The sequence below is a fragment of the Ictalurus furcatus genome, chromosome 12 (genome assembly GCF_023375685.1).
Source record: "Ictalurus furcatus strain D&B chromosome 12, Billie_1.0, whole genome shotgun sequence".
Taxonomy (NCBI): Eukaryota; Metazoa; Chordata; class Actinopteri; order Siluriformes; family Ictaluridae; genus Ictalurus; species Ictalurus furcatus.
Window position 1 is genome coordinate 10,951,919 of NC_071266.1, and position 23,969 is coordinate 10,975,887.

A 23,969-nucleotide genomic window follows, 5' to 3' on the forward strand; every position below is an offset into this window, starting at 1 on the left:
TTTGTTGATGGATGGATGGACAGACAGACAAGTGGATGGATAGATGACTTCATAATGGATTATAAAGAAACACACATCACATATAGATAGATAGATTATATCACATATTGTAAACCAGAAAACATGGGGGATGTAAATATATGCACTTAGCTGTTATTTTTATTTTATAAGACGTGTTATTTTGAATATCAGCCCATACTAAATGCACAGGTAGGTAGATGGATGAATGGATGGGTGGATGGAATGTTTGGTAGACGTATAATTAAAGGATGAATGGATGGATGGATCATCTGGTGGATGAATCATTTGGTAGATGGAGGTGTTGATGGATGAATGGATAGACAGACAGACAGGTGGATGGATAGATGACTTCATAAAGGATTATAAAGAAACACACATCACACATACAAAAACAAATGTTCATCTTTATTTCTCATAGTGTTATAATACATGTTGTCTCCATAAAGTCTCTAATTCGTGATTCTGCTCTACATAGCTATGTCACATGACACAGGGCGTTGTGCTGCGGTGCACACATCACACGTTTTACAGTAAACCGACAGATCCGTACACGAGTCCGTGGCACACACTACTCTGAACAGTAAATACATCAACGAGACTGGACAAGGGGACGTTTTGTTACCATTGCACAGTACGTTATTATTAACAGTTTTTCTCTTCCACAGATTTGAGATCTTCATCAAAATTGTACCGGACATATAATTGAACTACACTGTTTAAATTGTTTTTAATGACTTGTTCATTCTTTCAACATGCCATTTAAAAAAATAAGAAAAACCAAACAAACCATGAATGTACAACGTAGAACCAAATTTTGTGTGGTTTGATCCTTTGAAGGTGTAGCATATATGTGAAATGTAGACTTACTCATAAAAATGTGATAATAATAATTTAAAAAAATGATAAATATGACTGTTTTATATCTTTGGCTCACATACAGTATATATTTTCTTTTTTAATCTCAGATTAAAGTACTTTAAGATTCATTTAAGTTACTGTGATGCCACACACACACATACACACTGCTCATACACGCTATGTATCATAGTAGTTTCAATCTCACACACACACACACACACATACACACACACACTCACATACACACACAGGCACAGTCCCTTAGATGAAAATGAACCTGTCACTTCAACTTTGCCTTCAATGCACAACTTTGTAGGGATAAATTCTGCATCAAAATCTTCTCACCATGACCAGATAGATGTAACACACCTACACACATGCGCACACACACACACACACACACACACACACACACACTCGTGCCTACACCCATGAGTCTGGAGATGCTGGGTAGGTCTGAGCGCGGTAGGAAGGCCTGCGTGTGGTGGAGTAAAAGTCCACGTAGTTGGTGTTGCGCTTGAGCGCCTGCCCCTCGCTCACAACAGGGTAGTGAAGCGGCTCGTCCAGGTACGGGTCGTCGTAACCCATCGGCGACCCCAAATACATTCCGTATGTGTCGTAGGACCTTTGAGACGGCTCGTCTGAGTAGTACAGCTGGCCGAGCTGCTGGAAGACCACATATAAAGCCACGATATCAGCGGGCTCACGTCCAAAGAAATGGCAGTGTAGCACGCTGTATGATTTTTACAATCACCATTAACAACTCGTCCTCATAAACCAGTGGCAGTTATTATATTGTGTACATTGACAAGACAGTAAATAATGACTGAGCTGCACAAAGGGTAGTGTTTTGTAACCTAATCTCCATCAACAGTATCTCTTTAACGTACGTAAGGCGGAGAAATGCAACACATTTCCCTCTACGCTTCCCTTTTTTGTAAGTTTGAGCTGCTAAACTGAGCCTTGAGCCAAAAGGACAGAGCTGTGGTGCTGCAGAAATGCCATGTGTTCTTGAGATTTGGAATGACAAAAAGAGAAAATCAAAACTGGACGTGACACACACAATGTTTTAAGCTAGCGATTTACATAATATAATTATCTGATCATTTATTCACCACCTTGTTCTCCGTGCTGATTTTTGTGATTTGGTTTGTTTACCTTTTTTCCTTTCCAGTGAATGAATGATTTTTATTAGAGATGCACGGATACTAAATTTCTAAGCCGATACCAGCCGATAAGTGATTATTCAGAGTGATATCGGCCAATATCAATAGTTCTGCCTTTTATGCCTTCGTTTAAAGTAATAATAATTCATTCCACAATTCTGAAAGAAATGCAAATAAAAACTTTATTCTCTCCATTTCATCAAGTTGTTTGACAGTAACTGGTCTCATAAACAGAAAACACATTACTCTAATTAACATTAACACATGAACTAAATTCTGAAGATTAAAGTAAGATTTCTTAACTTATTGAATGTTATTAATTCATATTAACGTTGACTGAAATCTAAAAAAAACTCCTGGTAGTCTCACATTCAGTCACCACAAACAAAAGCATTTCTACTTCATCATCAACATCAAACTGTAATATATAATATCAACTTTTTTATATATTAACATTAACTGGATATGAAATATTCTACTCTACAAATATATTTTTCTGTGCAATATATACTTTTTTGTCAACTCATCTTCATTTAAATCTTTCGACAGTGTACTGGTGCGTTAATTCAGTGCGAGCAGTGCGGTAAAATAAATAAATAAATAAATTAGACTCGACGCCGAAACTTCCGCTTCACTGCGGCTCACTTCCGGTGTAAAATTTTAACAGTGCAGAGATTACAGAGATTACAAACTGCAGTTTTGTCATCATTCCACACAAGAGACATCATCTTTACAAACAGCACGAAATCCATGTGTTTTCCCTCCCTCTTTTGATTGACAGGATATAATCGGCCCTGATCATCGGATGTTTTTAAAGTATCGGCATGAAAAATAGCCCTTATCGACCGAAACCGATTATCGGCCGATACATCGGTGCATCTCTAATTTTTATGAGGATGTTTTCAGCCAACTCTCAGTCAACATTTCTTTGTTGTTTTCTTTTTTGGTTTGTTTAATTATGCCGAATAGGAAACAAGCCAAGGGTATCAACTTCACTCAGTTGTTGAATTACGTCAAGAAACGTTTGTGAGAAACACGTCTTTAAAAGGCTCACCTGTGACCTGTGAGGTTCCTCGTGGGAAGGAGAGGGGTAGGAACTTATGAAATAGGCAGAATGCTTTCCTGACCCTAAAACACAAGAAAATATATTACAAAAACTAAAAAGGGAAACTGTTTTCTCTGTTTATAAACATCAGCACCATGAAGACCAATGAGTTATCAAAACAAGTGCAGGTTAAAAAAGAATGTATCGATCCGGGATTGATTATAAATAATAATGCTCATCATGATGCTCCCACCACCATGCTTCACTGTTGTGATGCTGTTATATAGTATGCTCATTTTTCATATTTGTCATTTTTGTAGTGTTTAAAGTAAGAACCTTCTTCATAATGCATTACAAATACATTCCTAAAGTAAAATATCCCAGACACCTTGTCCTATACATCCTATAGAAATGATCAAACTTTAATGACAATCGATCAGACGCGAAAGCGTAAGCGAAATCTAGACTTAGAAATTCAGCTCTAGAGTTGCAACGCTTGATGCCAGGGTTAAAAACAAGTGAAAGACCTTCTAATACCATCTCATGTCACACATTCACTGGTGCAAAATTCAGATTTTGTACGGTAAAATTTGTGCACGTGACATGTTTGCGACTCCTAAAGTTTACCTGTGTACAGAGTTTTGTTTCTGTTGGCGTCTCCGTAATAGTTATGAAGTTGCATAGAAGACTGAGCCCTCCTCTTACTCATCCGATGCTCTCTTATTCCCAGCATAGCCGGGGAGGAAGTGGCGCTACCACCTAACATCATAATAAACAACATTAAATAAAGAAACGCACAATTCATTTGCTTCATTTCAATGCCCCATCAATTAAAGATCATTTTTTAACTGCTGGCTCACCTGATTGGATGACAGGTGACATCTGTAAGTTGCTGGTAGGAAGCGTGGGTTGTGATCGGTACCGGTCTCGCTCCAGAGTCGACACAGGAGTGATGAAATGGTTTTGGTTCCACCCGTCCTGATAAGGCAGAGAACACATGCAAACATTATAGAACTAAGCAAAGAAGCAGTCTGGGGTAGAAAAAAAGAGCCATCCCTGTGGAAGGGACATTTTACCCTTTTATAGACGTTGCGCAGATCTCTGTACTGCCAAAGCGTGTTCAGAACCTGCGCTGCAGCTTTCACCACCTTCATGGAATATCTGAAGGACAAAAAGAGAGAAGCGTGATGTCTTTGTTCATTTAAACAAAATTCAGATTATCAGCGTCACTACCAGGGTTCGTCTGGAGGGGATGCTGTGTTCAGGGTTTCTTAATTTAAAAAAAGGCAAAAATCATCAAAAAATCATTTTGTTTGTTAATTTTTTTTACATTTCATGCATAACTGAATGACTGGAATCCAGCGTGTGTTCCTGTCTCTGTGTTTCCGGGATCCACCGCAACCCTGAGCTTACTGAAGATGAATAAATGAATCAATATATGAAATAAACTAGCAGAAGATTATTCCTTTAGAACATCCCATCTTGTGTGACAGTCGATCACCCAAGACAAATGTATATACTAATTGATCCAGATCAGGCTGTTCCGGCTATATCCAGATGATTATTTTTTGTTCTAATAAAATAAAGTCATAAACATTTTCTGTTTCTTACTTAGATGTTCTAATTGTGGAGCATTAATACAGAGTGCTCAAAAATATTTGATTCCCGGTCAACATCTTGTTCAAAAAGGAAACTTTTAAACCGATATTAACATCATACGAGATGTCACAATTTTGAACTTTGTGATGATAAAGGAACGTCTGTGGAAACACGTATTTGGCCTTATTAGTATAAAATCCATTTCTTTAATTCACAGGTGTGAAAGCCTGTACTGTACAGGCTGTGTCGTTGATGGCCATCTGACAAAACTCAGCCATCCTACTCTAGTTTAAAGCTATTCATTTTACACCTTATACATTATACATTTTCTGGTTTCTATTTATTTAATTGTCGCTCTGCTATCTAAAGATGTCCACCAGCGCAGCGCTGCTCTCTCACCTCTCCCCTCGGCCTCGGCTGATGCTGACGAGCTTGTCGATGCCGCCCACCTGGGCGAGTGCGCGGGCGTTCTCCATGTTTCTGCTGGTGACCTCGTGAAGGGCACAGCACACCGCCGCCACCGTCTCATCAGAGAGCAGCGAGGGTCCATGGCCCGGGAGGCGAGTCACCAGATCCGGCATGGCGTACTTCCCTAAACGACAGACGGTAACATGGCTTCTTTTTCACAGCTAGAAAAAAACTAAGCATATTACTAACAAGACCTCGTCCTGCATATTCATTTTGCTTTTCTCTCTTGCCCACCACCCTTGCCAATGAAACAGTTGGAAGTTTTTTTTAAAAAAAAAAGCACTTGACATCACTCGTAACAGATCAAGTGCACATTCAATCACATCTAGTGATTATAGTTTTGAGCAACTGACCAATCAGCTCTTTGTTCCTGGCATCCAGAGCCATGTTGCGCAACGCCGTAGCCACGGAGCACACCACCCTGTCGTTATCCATCCTCAGCAACTCAACCAGAATGGGCAAACCCTTTTCCTTACGCACTGCTGCTCGGATATAAGCTGCGAACTGATGACACGTCGTACCAAAAGAAAAAAAACACAGTGAGAGGGGAAAGAGAGTGAACTTCAGACAAGCATAAAAGGTTTTTAGTCAATTAAAATGAAATAAAGGGTTTCTAATGATGTTCTATGTTTTAATTCTCAATTCAAGTTCGATTGAGCTCCGAAATAAAAAAATAATAAATCATAATAAATCAGCGGCAGAAAACAGGACAAAAGTAGAGGAGGAAAAGAAGTTAAACATTACATGAAGGTTATATTGGTAAAGAGATTTAAAAAATAAGATTGGGAATAAAAATGTGGTTATTTATTTATCGCATTATTATTATTATTATTATTATTATTATTATTATTATTATTTTCCTACAGTTCCACCACAAGCATATAACAATATGCTATATTAATATATAACATTATATATAATTAATCAAATTAATATATAATATTATGCAACCATAAGAATAGTTTAAATATTTATTTGAGAGGAAATCCTAGTTTAATAATAGTAAACTGTGTATTTAAAAAAGGAATCTATTATCCACTGACTTCTGTAGACTTGGATTTTCACCACAGTCTGTTTCTTTTAATACAGCATGAAACAGGAATTCAAACACTACAGTATCTTCCCCTCCAACTCCCTTACATTACTCATTAGATTTCATTAAATTAAACAGATTCCTAAAATAAATCAGGTTAATCTGATACCTGTTTACTTTACTGTGCATTATAATAGCAGTATGAGTTATTTGTAACCAGAACAACTCCCAAATAAATATTAAGCAGAAAGAAATCTGATTACGGTCTGGGTCATGTAGACCTGAATTTGAATCAGATTACGGTATGAAACGGAAATCCAAGCCTGTTTTTCTTCCGTAACACGTCTACAGTATCTTACCCTCCAGGTCCCCGCTGAGAGATTTTGTAAGGACCCAGCTGCTCCCTCCAGCGTGGCCGGGTTTGAGCTTTCGGCCAGCAGGGTGAGGTAAGGCTTCACAACCGATGGGTGCCAAAGCATCTCCGCCCCCTTCGGACTCCCAGAGAATCCTGGGATAGGTCCGACGCCGTCCCACTGCGAAGGAACCAAACTTAAAACCGCAAGCAATGAGGTCTACATTCTACGTTTGGATCAAAATAACGCATTTGAAACAGTTATTAAAGGTGAACAATCCTAAATCGGTTTTGTACTAAACCACCATGAAAGTAAAATTGGGAAATGTTTTTAACACTTGAGTTGTATTACAAAGATGGTCACGCTTATAGCCTGAGCTACCAATATTAGGATTATGCGTTTAAAGCTAGTAGTTATTTTATTCGTAGTTACTCAGTGAAGTAGCTTCAATAGGATCAGTAGGCTAACGTTTTTTTTTTTATCCTATTGTTCATCAACCAGAAAAAAACCAAACCTACTAACTTTCACAAAATAAAAGTTTGTATCTGGTGTGTATACAGTATTTAAACAATGTGCGCTTCAAATGATGCATGTCGACACTGTAACTATAGCACTTGCTACTCATTATGAATCCCACCCCCTGCTTCAGGTTAACACCCTGACGCCGTGATACAGTTTTCCTGCTTATTACACACACGACACATCACCTTGCAGTTCAAAAAATATGAAGACATTAACTTTAATGTGTGACGTCAAGAGAAAACAGTACAGCTCAGCCAAATTAGTTCAATGACGTTTTGCAGACTTTTTTCGAGCACACAAATATGATGTACTAGATTAGAAAGATATGATAACTCAGTAAAGAATAATGGCTATGCCCGGGAACGTAAATACTCGTTTGTGCCCGTATTAACGCATTTCACTAGCTAACTAGATCGCCATACTTTATTACATTAAACTAGCTAGCAGTTTTTAGCCTCATCCTGGGACTGGGCGGCACATTGGAGCTTCCACTGGCTTGTTGGGTTAGTTAATGAATTCATTCTTTGTCCATGCATGGACAAAATATTCCATTAATGTAGCTCATATTGCTAAAAAATTATATGCTGAACATACTGTAAGATATACTGAGCACTGAAGTGGGCTTGCCTGCTGATCCTGCCAGGACCGCTTCTTCTTCTTCTTCCTCAAACCCCAGCAGATGAAGTCCATTTGCTTGCTGGACGGATCGTTGCCCAGGAGCGTGTCCAGTTCCTGCGTGCCCATCAGCCGAGAGGGTGGCATCTCCAGCTCGAGACGATACGACAGGTTCCTCAGCGTGCACACGCAGTTTTCTACAATCTGGAAAAAAGATGAACGAATGAGCTCAAAGAAGAGCTTATTATAGAGCAGCAGAAGAGTTTTTAGAGTCGGTTCATTTAAAAAAAAAAATTAAAAATCCCACAGAGGTGTGGAGAGATGCATGTGGTGTCATATTTTGCACGTTTATGGCGCAGGACAGGGTACAAGGAAACAAATCGTAACGAAACAAAACCCTTCCTGTTTAACAAGGCCGCTGGTCAGCTAGTCATATGAATGCTAATTAGCTCGAAAGGTAGCTCGCTTACCTTGCTGTCAAAGTCTGAGGTGTTGACACACGTTTTGATGATGTAGAGCAGGGAATCGATCAGACCCTCACAGCAGCGCATCTGCCTGCGTGCCTCTTCACCAGCCGAGCTCAGGTTTCTGCCACAACACACACACACACACACACACACACACACACACAAAATAAAAACACATTATTTCTGATTTCACAGATTAATCAAGTGAACATGCGAACACACACTACCCTACATTATTACATGTATTATTAGATTTCAAGATCAAAATCTATATTTCAGCCTAATAATCAGGTTATCTAGTGCATACTTATATACCATTAATCTGATTTCTACATGTACTGCAACATGTTCGATTAGTTATATGCTTTTATTGCGCAACAATTCCTGAATAAATATTAGCCACAAATGAAATCTTAAGTTTCAAACAAAAACAACAACAACAACAACTCGCACTTTTAAAGAAATCTGATTCCATGCTGATTCACACAAACCCCAATTTCTCAGCATAATCAGATTACTTTAAATCTTCTTTAAACGCATTTTCTTCCATAATGTGATGTAGCAGGGTATTAGGGGAAGAACAGTGTCAGGCATAGTGGTTTCATCCATCAGGATAGGATTGGCTTGTGAAAACAAAACAAAGTCTGATCTATACGCAAGCCTGCTGTCCGATGTAGAGGACTTCTCAGGTCCTGCAACACCACCATGGTGCATACGCCTTGCAGAATCTGCAAAATGTTAATCATTTTTTTTAACAATAAAATAAAAGGGATGATAAAAACTGCATTTTTTTATTTAGTACTGCCCTGAATAAGTTATTTCACATAACAGATGTTTACATATAGTCCACAAGACACAATAATTTACACAAATGAACCAGTTCAAAAGTTTACACACCCTTGATTCTTAATACCATGTGTCATTACCTGGATGATCCACGACTGTGTTTATGTTTTGTGATAGTTGTTCATGAGCCCCTTGTTTGTCCTGAGCAGTTAAACTGCCCACTGTTCTTCAGAAAAATCCTCCAGTTCCTGCACATTCTTTGCTTTTCCAGCATCTTCTGCATATTTGAGCCCTTTCCAACAGTGGCTACGTGATGCTGAGATCCATTTTTTCACACTGAGGACAACTGAGGGACTCGTACACAACTATTACATAAGCTGCAAACATTCACTGATGCTGGGGGGGGGGGGGGGGGTGTAATCTTTTGAACAGGATGATCGATGTAAATTATTATTTTGTCTTCTGGGAAACATGTAAATATATTATGTAGCTTCTGAAGGGCAGTACTAAATGAAAAAAAAGATCTTTAAACAAAAGAATAATTTACACCAATCATCCTGTTCAAAAGTTTACACCCCCCTGGCTCTCAATGTAGTGTGTGAACAGCTCATGAACAACTATTAAAAAACATAAAAATAATCGTTGATCATCCACTTAACAACACACAGTATTAACAATCAAGTGTGTGTAAACTTTTGAACTGGTTCATTTGTGTAAACTCAGTTACTGTATTATTAAACATTTGTTATGTGAAATAGATTATTCAAGGCAGCACTAAAAAAAAAAAAATAAATGCAATTTTTATCATCCCGTCGGGTGTGTTTATGCTAGAGAATTCCGAGTTGGATGACTGCTCTCAGCTGCACTTATTCATGCCGACACTCAGGAGTTCTGAGTACTACAGATTGCTACTTGATTCACATCAAATTATAGCCAACAGTAAAATAAAATGACTACACAATCTACAAACACGAAGAAGGAATCAGAGCACATGCTTGTTTTCCATGTGATACCTGAGGCATCCGGTCGTGTTCCTCAGCACCACGGAGGAGTGCAGTTTGAGCTTGTGGTCCTCTCTCTGGGGGGCGGCACCCCAGCCCGAGTGAGGGATGATCACCGTGTTGGTGAGAGGGCCGAGAGCGTCGCGCACGATCGTCATCTTCACAGCGTCGCATGACGATAAGTTCCACAACACGCCTGCACACAAGCACAGCAATCAGAAATGACGTGAAGGACGAAATTGGCAAGACGGTGGTTTCGTATCACTAACTCGGCGGGTGGCTGGGCAAACGCACTCACCGGTCACAAGCTCCCGTATGTCAGATTCTGAGGTTTTCCTCAGCAGGCGGAGCAGGGCCGGGATTCCTCCGGCGTTCCTCACACACACTTTGTTGTCGTCGGTGGCTTTGCCGAACACCAGGTTCCTGAGAGCACCGCATGCACTGCGCTGCACCTCCAGAACTTTGTGATCCAGGAGATCAACCAAATGCTGGATCCCTCCGAGCCGACACACCTGTATATACGGTTTAATATATGCATGTGTTGTTAGTTCCAGAATTATTGGCACCCTTTAAGAGAGTGGACACAAATGATTATAATATATAACCATGCAATAGTCTTGCAACGATTTGCAAATCTCCTAAACCCATCTGTTATTCACAACAGAATAGAAAATATAGTATATGTTTAGACTGCGGAAATGTACCATTTTAAGAAAAAAATACGATAATTTTGAATTTGATGGCCACAACACGTCTCAAAAAAGTTGGGACGGTGCAACAAAAGGCTTGCTTGTTTTTAGAATGCAGTGATTTGCAAATCATTGCATTCTGTTTTTGATTCGAAATGACCTTACTTATTTACTTAAAATATATATATAGTTCAATTCAATTAAATCTTTTTCAATTTGAAATCTGTCATCATGTTGGATGACATGTTGATATTATTTTGTAAATTCACTGTTGCTTATATTTATTAAAAGTGACAGTAATGCTGGGGTTGACAGTGACGTATGTGTGTGTGTTTGTCTTGAATGCGTGTGTGTGTGTGTGTGTGTGTGTGTATACTTCAGCCTTAATGCGGTTATCTCCGTAGCATAGGTGCTGAATGTAGGCTGCAGCATTGGCCTGCACTGAGGGGAAGTGATGCTGCAGCATGTGGATGACCTCCGGCAACTCTGGATCTCTCCACGCAAACTCTCTACACACACACACACACACACATTACTGTTACTGTTGCTACCCCTAATACAGCACATCCTGAAGCGTTTTATTCCCGTTATACCACAACAACTTTGGCATGATTACAATTTTTATTTATTGGACGTTTTATTTGGAACGTCTGCGAAACACCCTTTAGCAGTTATAAACACTTCCTTCACCAACCTCTCTTTTTTTAAGTTAATAAGACAAAAGAAACCCGCAACTTGTCACATTACCAAGAAACCATAACGTGTAAACTCCTCTGTCCAGAACATATCAGAAATCTTAAAGTTAGAGCTTTACCCCTTAATGTTACAAAGCACTGACACTGGAGACTCCTTCCATAAATGTTAAATAAACGTCACCTTACAGAAAACCTCACCATATCAACAACGTTGTTGTTTTTTAAGAAATTTGTTTATGCAGAACGTCCACCTTAAAAGTCTTTGTAAAAGGTTACAAAAGATATTATACTATAACTATATGCTGTCATTTCTATAGTAACAATAGTTACTATAGAAATGATAACATATTAGAAGGAGCACATTAATCAGATTCAATAATTCACCAGCGCTATGGTGTACATAGATTATATTCGTTCCACAACATTAAATATAATTACAAACTGTTAAATATGACGACCATGTTCCTTTATTTAATGGCTGTGTTTTAAGTGGAATAAAATAAATAAATGTTACTCTCTTTGCTCTGTTAGTAGGAAATATGTACTGTTATAATTATGACAATACATTAACTACAGAAATGACAAGTCACAAATGATGTAGATTATATATTACCCTGCCTGTGTATTACTGTGTCATAAATGTGTACTTTATCAGTTCATTGGTTTACCGAGGATCTTTGTGAATGCTGTTTATCGACGGCGATCTCGTTGCACTGATGTTATTGTTGATATTGCCGACTGCGTGCCTGCTGTAGTTGGACTCTGCTGATCGGTAAAGGGTGGAGCGATAGGTGTCAGTGTGTGAGGGCACGGAGTACGCCCCCCTCTGGTAGCGCAGGGTACTACACTGACTAGTGGTCCTCGGCAGAGTCCCCAACCCTGATATAGGAGAAACACAGGAGTGAACAAACATGTAGCACGTCTACAAATATTTACATTTATTTGTACATAACCTGCCATTCCGAAGTCAGCAGCTGTTTTAATATTTTTTTTAGGTCAGAGTTTATATCTTTGCACTAAAAACAAAACTGGAACTAAATATAACCATATAATATAACATGGTTTTGCACCTGGGGGCAAACATATTTAACAGCCAATGTACTGGCCAACCAGTACAGCTATTTGAACCTTATACACCAAAAAAACAGAAAGAAACATCCATTTGTAGCAGAATTAGCATGTCCTTACTCAGCTACTAAACATAGCTAGAGATCTTATTACTAGCGCCATATTTAGTTTGGCTAATATTACCTATCTAGCTGTAGCTATTTGACTTTAGCAGCTAGTTAACTAGCTAATGTTTGGCTATTATACAGTATTTGTAGCAAGTTTGCTAGCAAGTGTTAGCTTTCATGCTCCCAGTTCTGGCATGTTAGCAAAAAGAAAAGCCGTTCATAAACACATGACAAAACCGACTGAGACAAAATGGCTGATTACAGTAGGTGAAGAACATTTTTCATCCAGTCCCACAAACGTTAGCAGTCTATTTCAATTTAGCGCGTGCAGTGCGGTGTACCCGTGTTCCTGGACAGGGCGCTCTGAGAGCCGTGGGTCGGGCTCTGGTACAGTGGGTTCTGGAAGGTTCTGTCGTCATAGACGGAGGGTCCGTGGTGGTCCGGAGATCGGGTTTCCTGGTCCAGCTGGCTGTGTTGGCTATAGGAGCTCTGCAGGCCTACGTCACGTCACGAGATTTACAATCAGAAAAACATTTTCAAGTACAAACACAGCACCATAACCACGCTTTCCACTACACTCTTCTCAATAACAACAAACCAAACAAAAAAAAAAACAGTGTTTTCGAGGAAGGTCCTGTGCCATTTATTAGCACTACACTCTTTATGTCTCCATCCCGTGTTATATATTAATATAATAACTGGCTGAATTAAATCCATCCATCCATCCATCAACCCACTAAATAACTTTATTCCTAACAAATGAGAACAAGTCTGTCTACTAAAGGCAGACAGCTGGCTTGTCATTACATATTCACTCAGATTCAGTAAATAAACAAATCAGTAGAACGCCTAATTAAATTCCAGGCACACCAAATTTACAGCCATTACAACGACAAGGAATTATCCGAGGAAAAATAAACACATTTGAGCAACAATTTTGATGAAGGCTATATCTATGATAAACTCTGAAGACATTCATATCATGTTATAATGCGTTCATAATGCAGTACACATATCGTTATAATTATTTATGAAAGTACATTATACTTTATGCACATAATGCATATATTTATTAATCAGTCCCTCCAGGATTTCACGATTCGCAGAAATTAACGCAAAACTCCGCAATATTCTATGGAGCTTGCAATTTTTCCAAATTACCACAGATTTTCCACAGATTTGGGCCAGGACATGTCATGTGACATCATCACAACGCGCATTCAGTCAAAGCCCTCTTCGATTCACAGTGTCGAACATGAGTACAGCTATAAGGTCTCATTTACCAACAAACATCACTGTGAAAGACCATGCAGAACTATTTTGTGCGACTGCGATTTCGCCTATTCAAATAGTTTTCAGCAAAAAAAAAAAGCACAAAAAACTCTAAATCACAAATTTTGGAGAAAAAAAAAAGCCGTGGCAAAATCAAGCAGTTTATCCGCAACAATAATAAAAAAAAATCTGCAAAAACCTATACGGACTGATTCATGTGAAATGATAGCATTATTATTATACTATTATTATTATTATTAATAATAATTTTATTAGTGTTAGTGTTATTATCAGCAGCAGCAGCAGTAGTACTAGTAATCACAGTATTAATAATTTAATAACAATGATTAAATAAGAATCGTAATAAAGAATGCTCATATTTAGTACTATATTGGAATTCATTTTTCATTCAATTATTACATAATTATAGTAAATAATACTTTTATAATACATTTTTATATTTAGCACAATTATTATTATTATTAGTAGTAGTAGTAATAGTAGTAGTGGTGGTGGTAGTAGTAATTGTATTCAATGCACCATTACTTCTTGCATCCTGCATGGCTGTCACATTTTTGTGCGACTGCACTGCTCCAAATCTTTCTCAGCTACATTAATTCGAAACAGAAACAGTCCTACATGCTGATGTACAGTAAATAGGTCAGTGGAGCAGATCTCAGGTATCTCACACTCTTATCATCGTCATCGTGTAGATGCACAGGAGAATGTGAGCTTATCCTGTACAGCAGGAAATCAGGTACCACACACATTCACACTCACACTCACACACACCTACCCCCACCCACACACACACTACCAAAGAGATATAAATATAACAGGATGACTAATAATATGTGACGGCATTACCATATGTCTGGAGGAGGGGTTTTTTCACATGTATCAAATAACAACAGACATCTTTGCAGTGTTTACCATCATAGAACATCATCATCATCATATTTATCATCATCATTTCATTCTGCAATTTACTTGAAATAAATTTAAGAGTTTATACTTTTACTTGAGTAAAGAATTTCAGTACTTTCATAACCTCCACTCACCTGTAAGACTGTCTGGTCTGGAAAGAACGATCCTCTCGAAGAAATCGTATGCCCGTGCCCCGAACGAGGAATGTGTGTTGTCGTATGCCTGTGCGTCGTGTTTGCCCAGCGTCCCGTAGTGCTGCGGCTGCGCCGTCATGCCAGAGCGCAGCAGAGTCGGGGAGCTCATGCCGTCCCTGTGGTGCCCAGGATAAGAGGACTGGAGCGGGTCGGAGGACGGAGGGAGCATGGTGCCAGGGAAGACGCTGGGCAGTGGGCGGGGCTCGGAGATGATGGGCGAACCATAGGGGCTTCCCAAGGTAGGGCGAGAGGGGGGTGGGGAGGGGGCGTAGACGGGAGAGGAGGCACGCGAGGGCACTGAACTGACACGCCTCATTACACGGCCACCTGACATCTGCATACACACAACACAAACGCTAATCTGAGAGTCTGGTCAGTGTGTGTGTGTGCGTGTGTGAAAAAACAAATAAACCTTATTATACTGTGTATAAAAGATCTAGCTGAGTAGGTCATTAGTGCTGTGTAAAGCATTTACTGTATGTATTCAAGTCAGCAAAAAATATGTTGTGAAGATTGTACATTGTTTCCTATATCAAACATTAAATCAACAAAAACGTGCACGTGATTATTGATTCTATTAAATGTATGGTTTTATAACCTGTCCTAATTTGTATACTGGACCCTGATTGGTTTTTAGGCTTGTTTTATGATGCAATAAAATGAACTCAGCTCTTCCTGTTTGTTTAAAAGCAAACAGAAAGTGATTAGACTCCACTTGTGGCAATTTTTTGGAGTCCCACCTGCACTAGCGCCTGTCCCTCCGCCCTGGACCCCATGGCCTGGCTCGGACTGAAACTAGGGGCAGAGCTTGTCGACTGGGACCGTCCCTCTGACCTCCTGGAGGTCACTAGGTTGCTATAGTAACCACTCACTTCCTGATAGCCGCTGTCAGAATACGAGTTCATCTGTGTCGAGCTGCGCGAGTTTGCCGCTGACCCTAAGAGAGGGACAATAGCGTAGGACAAAGCGGAGAGAGACATAGAAGGACATAAAAAGGAAGAAAAAATTAGTAGAGAAATATAGAATAAAGAAAATATTCAGTGAGTGAAAATTTTCCAGGTTGCAGAAGCATATTGAAAATACGCACAGTAGGGTCCAAAAATCTAGTTCCACTTTGAATAACTATTTTTATTTGATCAGGTTACAGAAGCTAATAAAATTTGTTATACACAATCTATATTTCTCAGACAGGATTATTTCATTCATTATAATATAAATCAAAAAAGGTTTTTATTATTCACTGAAAGCAGCAGAAATTACACAAGTCATAATTGTTCCAGTCATTAACACTTTTATGTCATATGCATATCACTATTATGAAACAATGTATGTGTGTGTGTGTGTGTGTGTGTGTGTGTGTGTGTGTGAGTTATGCTTTAAAGGAAACACATAGCACAATGCAAAATACTGCTAATTATCCGCTAGCTGATTAGGTACAAAACTGCCATTTTAGTGTACAGTATATTTCATATTCAACTGAGGAATTCACATAAGATTTTGCCTCAGTATGAAATAAAGCTTTATGAAATGAGAAGTACAGGTATCTCCTGAATAAAACGTATATTCAATTTAATTTGTCTATTTGTGATATTCTAACGCATGAACTGATGAACCCTCACTTTCATGCAAGGAGATTTGCTCCAGTTCGGGTGAATAGGGTGACCTTTGACCTCTAGTTCCAAAGGTAGGTGAAGGGCAGTCGTCTAAGGGGTGGAGCTTTGACAAACCTGCTGCCGAGGAGTCTGAGGATGGAAGGGTTCGATTTTCAGAGTAAACAATGTGTACATATTATGTACAAACACAGTTGTACAGTATAGTACATGCAGACTATAATTCAACATATACTGCAGTATTCTCTACATCTACTATCTGCTGTGCTATACTCTATATCTACTGTGCTATACTCGAGATGTGCTATCTACTGTGCTATATTCTATATCTACCACACTATCCTCTACATAGACTGCACTATACACTACATCTACTGTTATACTGTACATATACTGCACTATAGTGTACATACACTGTGCTATACTCTACATCTACTGTTATACTGTACATATACTGCACTATACTCTACATCTACTGTTATACTGTACATATACTACACTATACTCTACATCTACTGCAGTAGATGCTCTCTCAGTATTGGATTCTCACAGTGTTTAATATTGTTTTTGCTTAACTAAGATGGATTACATCACTGATATCTGCTATATGTTAATGTGTTTTGATTATTCTGGCCTCCATTGTTATTTAAAATACTGTTATACTGTACATATACTGCACTATACTCTACATCTACTGTTATACTGAACATATACTGCACTATACTCTACATATACTGTTATACTGAACATATACTGCACTATACTCTACATATATTGTTATACTGTACACATACTGCACTATATTCTACATCTACTGTTATACTGTACATATACTGTACTATGCTGTACATACACTGTATTATACTGCACTATAGTGTACATATACTGCACTATACTATACATATACTGTTATACTGTACATATACTGCATGATTGTGTACATATACTGCACCATACTGTACATATACTGTACTATGCTGTACATATACTGAGCTACATACTACACTATATTACACTATACCATAAATATCCTATACTATAATATACATATGCTGCACTGTACTGTAAATATACTGCACTATCATCTACATATACTGCATTATTCCCTATAACAAATATATTTCACTATACTCTATATTTACAATGTTATACTCTAAATATACTTCCCTATACTGTGCATATATTGTTCTATAATATACATATACTGAGCTATACTCCACATACTACATACTACACTATGCTGTACATGTTGTATACTGCACTATAATATACATACATTTTGCTTTACTCTCCATATACTACACTATACTGTACATACAGTATGCTGCGCATTGTGGGTAAGTTTCTGGCTCACTGTGTGTCACATAGATTGTATAACTCCTCAATCTGAAGGTTCACAGTGAGCTTTCAACATTTCACCGTGACCGTTTAACATTCTCTACACGCTACCTTTTAACAATCGTTCGTCATCCATCAAGGCTCAGAATGAACATTTTTGTTTAGCATATGACTGAAAAAGCGTGAATTGGGTGCAGAGAGTCTTACCTGCTGACCTCCACAGCAGAGACTTCTCGGAGGAACTGAAGAAAAGAAAAAAACAAAAAAGGATGATAGAAAGTGTCTGCAATCAAATCCAAGGCAATGTATCTCAACTTTGAACCAGTCACCATGCAGCAGACCTGGTGATCGCTGGGAATGAAACTGTTTATCTGACGTTCCATAGCATTAACAGTACAATGTGACATTCTTTATAGGAAAATATAGGAAAAAAGGTGAATACTAAAACAATTTACTGTAACAGTAACTCTGCTTCATGTCACGTACCGTAGGGAATACGGAAGCAGATGCAGGCGGCAGATTCAGGCAGTATAATCCAGAGGAATAGACAAAATTCGTAGTCGAGAAACAGGCAAGGGTCAGGCAATCATGCAAACAAAACAAAACGGGGCAAGGCAGAAATCGAGGTCGGGAACGTAAACAATGGTCAAAGTCACTTAGCAATAAACACGGTAGATAAGGCTTGGATAACGACAGAGAAACAAGTCAGATGAACATTTACTTCGCAAGGTTTGTATGCATCCAAAGTCTCTTATAAGCTGTGGTGAGAGGGCGAAGTGATTGGCTGCAGGTGTGTGTGATCAGAACTCCGGGGAAGGTGAGCGCATGCGTGTGTGAGAAGTGTAGTCCTCTGCGGCCATGTCAGAAGTGGATGTTGCTTCTCAGGAAATCGAGTCATGGGTGGGCTGAGATATGACAGAACCCCCCCCAAAAGGGCTCACTCTGGGAGCAGAGTTCTTTCTGGGTCTCCCCCGGGGTCGTGGACCTGGAAGTTCAGGGTGAGCTGCATGGAAGTCCTTACTGAGCTGTGGGTCCAGTACGTCTTGTGTCGGAATCCAGCATTGTTCTTCTGGTCTGTAGCCCTCCCACTCGACTAAATATTCCAGCTTACCCCTCCTGCACCTAGAGCTGAGGATATCCTTGATCAGGTATGCAGGTTGCCCATCGATCTCCAGTGGTACAGGAGGGGTTTCGGAGGGCACCTCTGTGGCTAGATGTCCTGTGATCACGGGCTTAAGTCGTGACATGTGGAAGGAGGGGGCTATGCGGCGAGGTAATTCCAGACGGTAGGTGACCACATTGATTTTTTTGAGGATCTTGAATGGCCCCGTGTATCTTGGGGTGAGTTTTTTGCAGCCATGTGGTTGTCTCAAGTCCCTTGTGGATAACCAAACCCTATAGACGGGCTGGTAATGTGGATGCTCACTGCGGCGGCGATCAGCTCTACGTTTGTATGTGTGTGCCTTCTGTCTCAGGCGCTGGTGTGTGTTGGACCAAACTTGTTCGCTCCTCTGGAATCACTGATCCACTGCTGGTGATTCCGTGGGAGTCGCATTCCAAGGAAACAGTGGGGGTTGGTAATCTAGTACGCACTGAAATGGTGTGAGGCCCGTGGCTGAGTGTTGTAGTGAATTTTGTGCATATTCGGCCCACGGGAGGAATCTGCTCCAATCCTCGGGGTTTGAGGCACAGAATGTCCTAAGGAACCGGCCTAGTTCCTGGTTGACTCGTTCCACTTGGCCGTTAGCTTGTGGATGATAACCAGATGTGAGACTGACTGTGATCCCCATTTTTTCCATAAAACTGGACCATACCCTGGATGTGAATTGAGGTCCTCGATCACTGACTATTTCCTCCTGGATGCCGAAGTACCTGAATACATGCTGAAATAGTAATTCAGTTGTCATGAATGCGGTGGGCAGGGCGTGTAGTGGAACGAGCCTTACTGACTTTAAAAATCAGTCCACCGTTACCAGAATGGTTGTGTTACCTTGGGACTTGGGTAGATCTGTAACAAAGCCAATAGAAATATGTGACCATGGGCGTTCTGGTACGGGTAGAGGTTTGAGCTTGCCAGCAGGAAGTGTCCGTGGTACTTGAGCACACGATGAACATGACGCCACCACTCTGTGTATCTCCCTCTCCATATCAGGCCACCAGTACTTTTCCCATAACAGATGGTAGGTGTGTTGTGCCCCTGGGTGACCTGTGCCAACTACCATGTGGCCCCATACGACAAGTTCCTGTCGGTACCGTTCAGGCACAAATCGTCTTCCCGAAGGGCATGTTTCTGGAACTTGTGACTGGGGAATGTTCTCTAGCGCTTGATCCAGCTCCCACTCCAGGGCACTAATAATACATGAGGGTGGTAAGATGTACTCTTCGCTGTTCCTCAGAACCTCAGTGTTGTCCAGACGAGACAGGGCATCAGCCTTAGTATTCTTGGATCCGGGCTGGTATGACAGGGTGAACTGGAACCTGGCGAAAAACAGTGACCATCGAGCTTGACGGGGTGACAACCTCTTTGCAGTACATAGATATTCTAAATTCTTGTGATCAGTGAATATGACGAAAGGGCGTGTAGCTCCCTCCAGCCAGTGTCGCCATTCTTCTAGGGTTAGCTGAACGGCCAAGAGTTCTCTGTTTCCCACATCATGGTTTCTTTCAGCAGGTGATAGTTTACGTGAGAAGAATGCAACAGGATAGAGTATGGGCCTCTCTCTGAAATGCTGTGAGAGAACAGCTCCTACACCTGTCTCTGATGCGTCGACCTCCACCACGAATGGTTTGGATGGGTCTTGGTGCTTGATAATGGGAGTGGTTGTGAAGGCCTTCTTGAGCTGATCTAGTGCTGCTTGGGCAGCTGGGTTCCATGGCAGGCGTTTAGGCTTTCCTTTCAACAAGGACGTCAGTGGGTTTGCTATGGAGCTGAAATTTCTGATGAACCTTCTGTAGAAATTGGCAAAACCCAGGAATCTCTGTAGCTCTTTCAGGGTTGCAGGCGTGGGCCAGTCTACTACTGCTTTCACTTTTACTTGGTCCATGGTAGCCCCCTCAGGGCTGATGATGTACCCCAGAAATGAAATAGTGTCCTTATGGAACTCACACTTTTCGGCTTTGACGTAAAGCTGGTGCTGGAGTAATCTTTGCAGGACTTTACAGACATGGTGAATGTGCTCCTCCTTGGAACTGGAATAGATCAATATATCGTCGATGTACATGATTACGTTACGTCCCAGCATGTCCCTTAAATCGTTGTTGATTAGACATTGGAAGACAGAGGGAGAGCTAGAAAGCCCATACGGCATTACCAGGTATTCGTAGTGCCCGGAGGTGGTGCTAAACCCCGTCTTCCACTCGTCTCCCTCTCTGACCCAGACCAGGTTGTATGCACTGCGGAGGTCCAGCTTTGTGAAGATGGTAGCAGCGCAAAGTTGTTCTAGAGCGACTGGTACTAGTGGAAGAGGGTAGTGATACTTGATACAGCATTGGTTTAGACCCCTGTAGTCTATGCATGGTCGTAACCCTCCTCCCTTTTTCTCCACAAAGAAGAATCCTGCAAAGGCTGGGGATGTAGAGGATCTCATGTAGCCCTGTTGTAGTGCCTCTTGGATGTATTCCTCCATGGCTCTCTGTTCAGTCTGTGATAGTGGGTAAACCCTTCCTTGGGGTGGCGTAGTGCCCGGAAGCAGATCGATGGAGCAGTCGTAGGGCCGATGAGGTGGTAATCCACTGGCCTTTTCTTGCTAAACGCCTCGCTGAGGTCCTGGTATTCAGTGGGAATGTGGACTGTGGTAGTCTTGTTTGGGCTCTCGATGGAGGTGGTCGCTAGAGTAATCACGGGTGTCTGAAGACAATGTTTGATGCAATGGGGGGACCAGTGTGTGATCTCCTTGTGAGTCCAGGAAATACCCGGGTTTTGGTGTTCTAACCAGGGGAGGCCTAGGACCACTGGATGTCTGGGGGACACTGTGACATAGAACACCATTCTCTCCTAATGGAGTGTGCTGGTCCAGAGGTTGAGTGGTTTAGTACAATGCGTGATGAACCCCCCACAATGGGGGCCCCATCAATGGCTTGAATCCGGCGTGGTGTGATTAGTGGACAAACGGGGATGTTGTGCTACTGTATGGTGGTCTGGTTGATGAAATTCCCCGCCGCTCCTGAGTCAATCAGTGCTTCTAAAGTACAACATAGTCCTGAGTATTCTACTATGACCAGCAGCAAGAATGCAGACTGAAATGTGCTGTGGGTTAAAGGACCCAAACTCACCCCTGGCTGAAGTAGCCGCTCCGTTGTCTCCTACGTCACGGCATTGTTTGAGAGGGCATTGTCGGACGAAGTGCTTCTCCTCACCGCAGTAGAAGCAACGAAGCTCGCAATGCCGTCTCTCCCTCTCCTCAGATTTAACCCGCGCACGCCCCAGCTGCATGGGTTCAGCGGGGAGACTTTGCACCGCAACATCCGCCTCGCTGCGTACTGGGCGGCAGCTCTGCGGTAGGCGGTCTAGGCGCATAGCCAGGCTAATGAGGATGGGTTCCCTTCTGAGTCTGGTTCCTCTCAAGGTTTCTTCCCCTTAAAACATCTTAGGGAGTTTTTCCTTGCCACCGTCGCCACTCAGTGGCTTGCTCAGTTGGGATAAATTCGCACCTTTAATATCTGTATACCGTGTTGATATTTCTGTAAAGCTGCTTTGAGACAATGTCTATTGTAAAAAGCGCTATACAAATAAAATTGAATTGAATTGAATTAATGAGTGAGTCAAGAGTTATCTGATCATCGTGACATGCCAGTTCTGTCACTATATCCGGATTCAATCCCTGGCGAAACGTAGTCTTGAGGGCGGGTCGGTTCCATCCGCTCCTGGCCACGACAGTACGAAATTCGCAGCATATCCCTTTCTTCGGGGTCGGTAATTCCTCCCCGGTCTCCCTGTTGTCTGGAGAGTGATCAAAGACGATCCGAAATCGCTCCGTCAGTTGATCCATGGTAGTAATGGTGCTGTCTCCCTGTTCCCATTCCGCCGTGGCCCAAAAGAGGGCTCTCTCGGTCAATAGCTCCATGAAATGACTAATTTTCCGACTCTCCGGCATGCCTGGGTAGCTGGAGAAAAACAGGGAGCACTGGAGGAGGAAACCCCGACAGCATGCCGGATGTCCGTCGTATTTCTCCAGCGCCAGTATGGGAGGAAAATGCGCAGTTGTCGGTGTAGCGACCGGCGCGGCTTGAGCTAGCCTAGCCATCTGCTCAGTCAGGTTGGCTAGCTGTTGTCTCTGCTTGCTAATAATCCGACCGTGGCCTTCAACGGCTTGATGCCACCGCGGATCCCCCGCTGCTTCCATTTGGAGGCGAAGTAATCTGTCACGTACCGTAGGGAATACGGAAGCAGATGCAGGCGGCAGATTCAGGCAGTATAATCCAGAGGAATAGGCAAAATTCGTAGTCGAGAAACAGGCAAGGGTCAGGCAATCATGCAAACAAAACAAAACAGGTCAAGGCAGAAATCGAGGTCGGGAACGTAAACAATGGTCAAAGTCATTAGCAATAAACACGGTAGATAAGGCTTGGATAACGACAGAGAAACAAGTCAGATGAACGTTTACTTCGCAAGGTTTGTATGCATCCAAAGACTCTTATAAGCTGTGGTGAGAGGGCAAAGTGATTGGCTGAAGGTGTGTGTGATCAGAACTCCGGGGAAGGTGAGCGCATGCGTGTGTGGGAAGTGTAGTCCTCAGCGGCCAAGTTAGAAGTGGGTGTTGCTTCTCGGGAAACCGAGTCATGGCTGGGCTGAGATATAACACTTCATCACACCACCCAGCACAAAACCACGAGTGTTTTATTCCTTACTGAACAAATGAACTACTAACATGCTTACAGCAAAAAAAAAGATCATTTGATCTTTATGTGAAGAGAACGGTGGTGTCTGAATAAACGACAGCGCACAGACGTCACCGTCTAAAACGGCGGAGACGAGACGAGACAAACGTCTGATAGCGTGGGCCACCGGGGTACGACTCTACCAGCCACGAAACAACTAGAAGCAAAAGGGGTCAAGTAATCAAGGGTCAAAGGGCAAAGGGTGTGTAATAGTGTGAAGACATCCATATGGAGTCACTCACACACACACACACAGAC

At 41.3% G+C, this 23,969-nt stretch overlaps 1 protein-coding gene across 1 annotated transcript in view; it reads right to left on the reverse strand.

Annotated features, from left to right (window-relative positions):
• Window positions 1–364: 364 nt before the first annotated feature.
• The window catches only part of pkp4 (plakophilin 4), a 28,032-nt gene continuing 4,427 nt past the window's right edge, over window positions 365–23,969 (reverse strand). The window contains exons 3-21 of the mRNA XM_053638206.1: window positions 18,042–18,076; window positions 16,506–16,628; window positions 15,602–15,823; window positions 14,827–15,213; window positions 12,835–12,990; window positions 11,987–12,197; window positions 11,000–11,132; window positions 10,233–10,446; window positions 9,947–10,130; window positions 8,151–8,268; window positions 7,693–7,884; window positions 6,550–6,723; window positions 5,511–5,661; window positions 5,089–5,281; window positions 4,167–4,251; window positions 3,951–4,068; window positions 3,718–3,849; window positions 3,100–3,173; window positions 365–1,542 (exon numbers count right to left, since the gene is read on the reverse strand). Coding sequence (XP_053494181.1) covers window positions 1,303–1,542; window positions 3,100–3,173; window positions 3,718–3,849; window positions 3,951–4,068; window positions 4,167–4,251; window positions 5,089–5,281; window positions 5,511–5,661; window positions 6,550–6,723; window positions 7,693–7,884; window positions 8,151–8,268; window positions 9,947–10,130; window positions 10,233–10,446; window positions 11,000–11,132; window positions 11,987–12,197; window positions 12,835–12,990; window positions 14,827–15,213; window positions 15,602–15,823; window positions 16,506–16,628; window positions 18,042–18,076 — 3,142 coding nt within the window. The 3' untranslated portion in view covers window positions 365–1,302. The remainder of the gene's footprint in view (window positions 1,543–3,099; window positions 3,174–3,717; window positions 3,850–3,950; window positions 4,069–4,166; window positions 4,252–5,088; window positions 5,282–5,510; window positions 5,662–6,549; window positions 6,724–7,692; window positions 7,885–8,150; window positions 8,269–9,946; window positions 10,131–10,232; window positions 10,447–10,999; window positions 11,133–11,986; window positions 12,198–12,834; window positions 12,991–14,826; window positions 15,214–15,601; window positions 15,824–16,505; window positions 16,629–18,041; window positions 18,077–23,969) is intronic.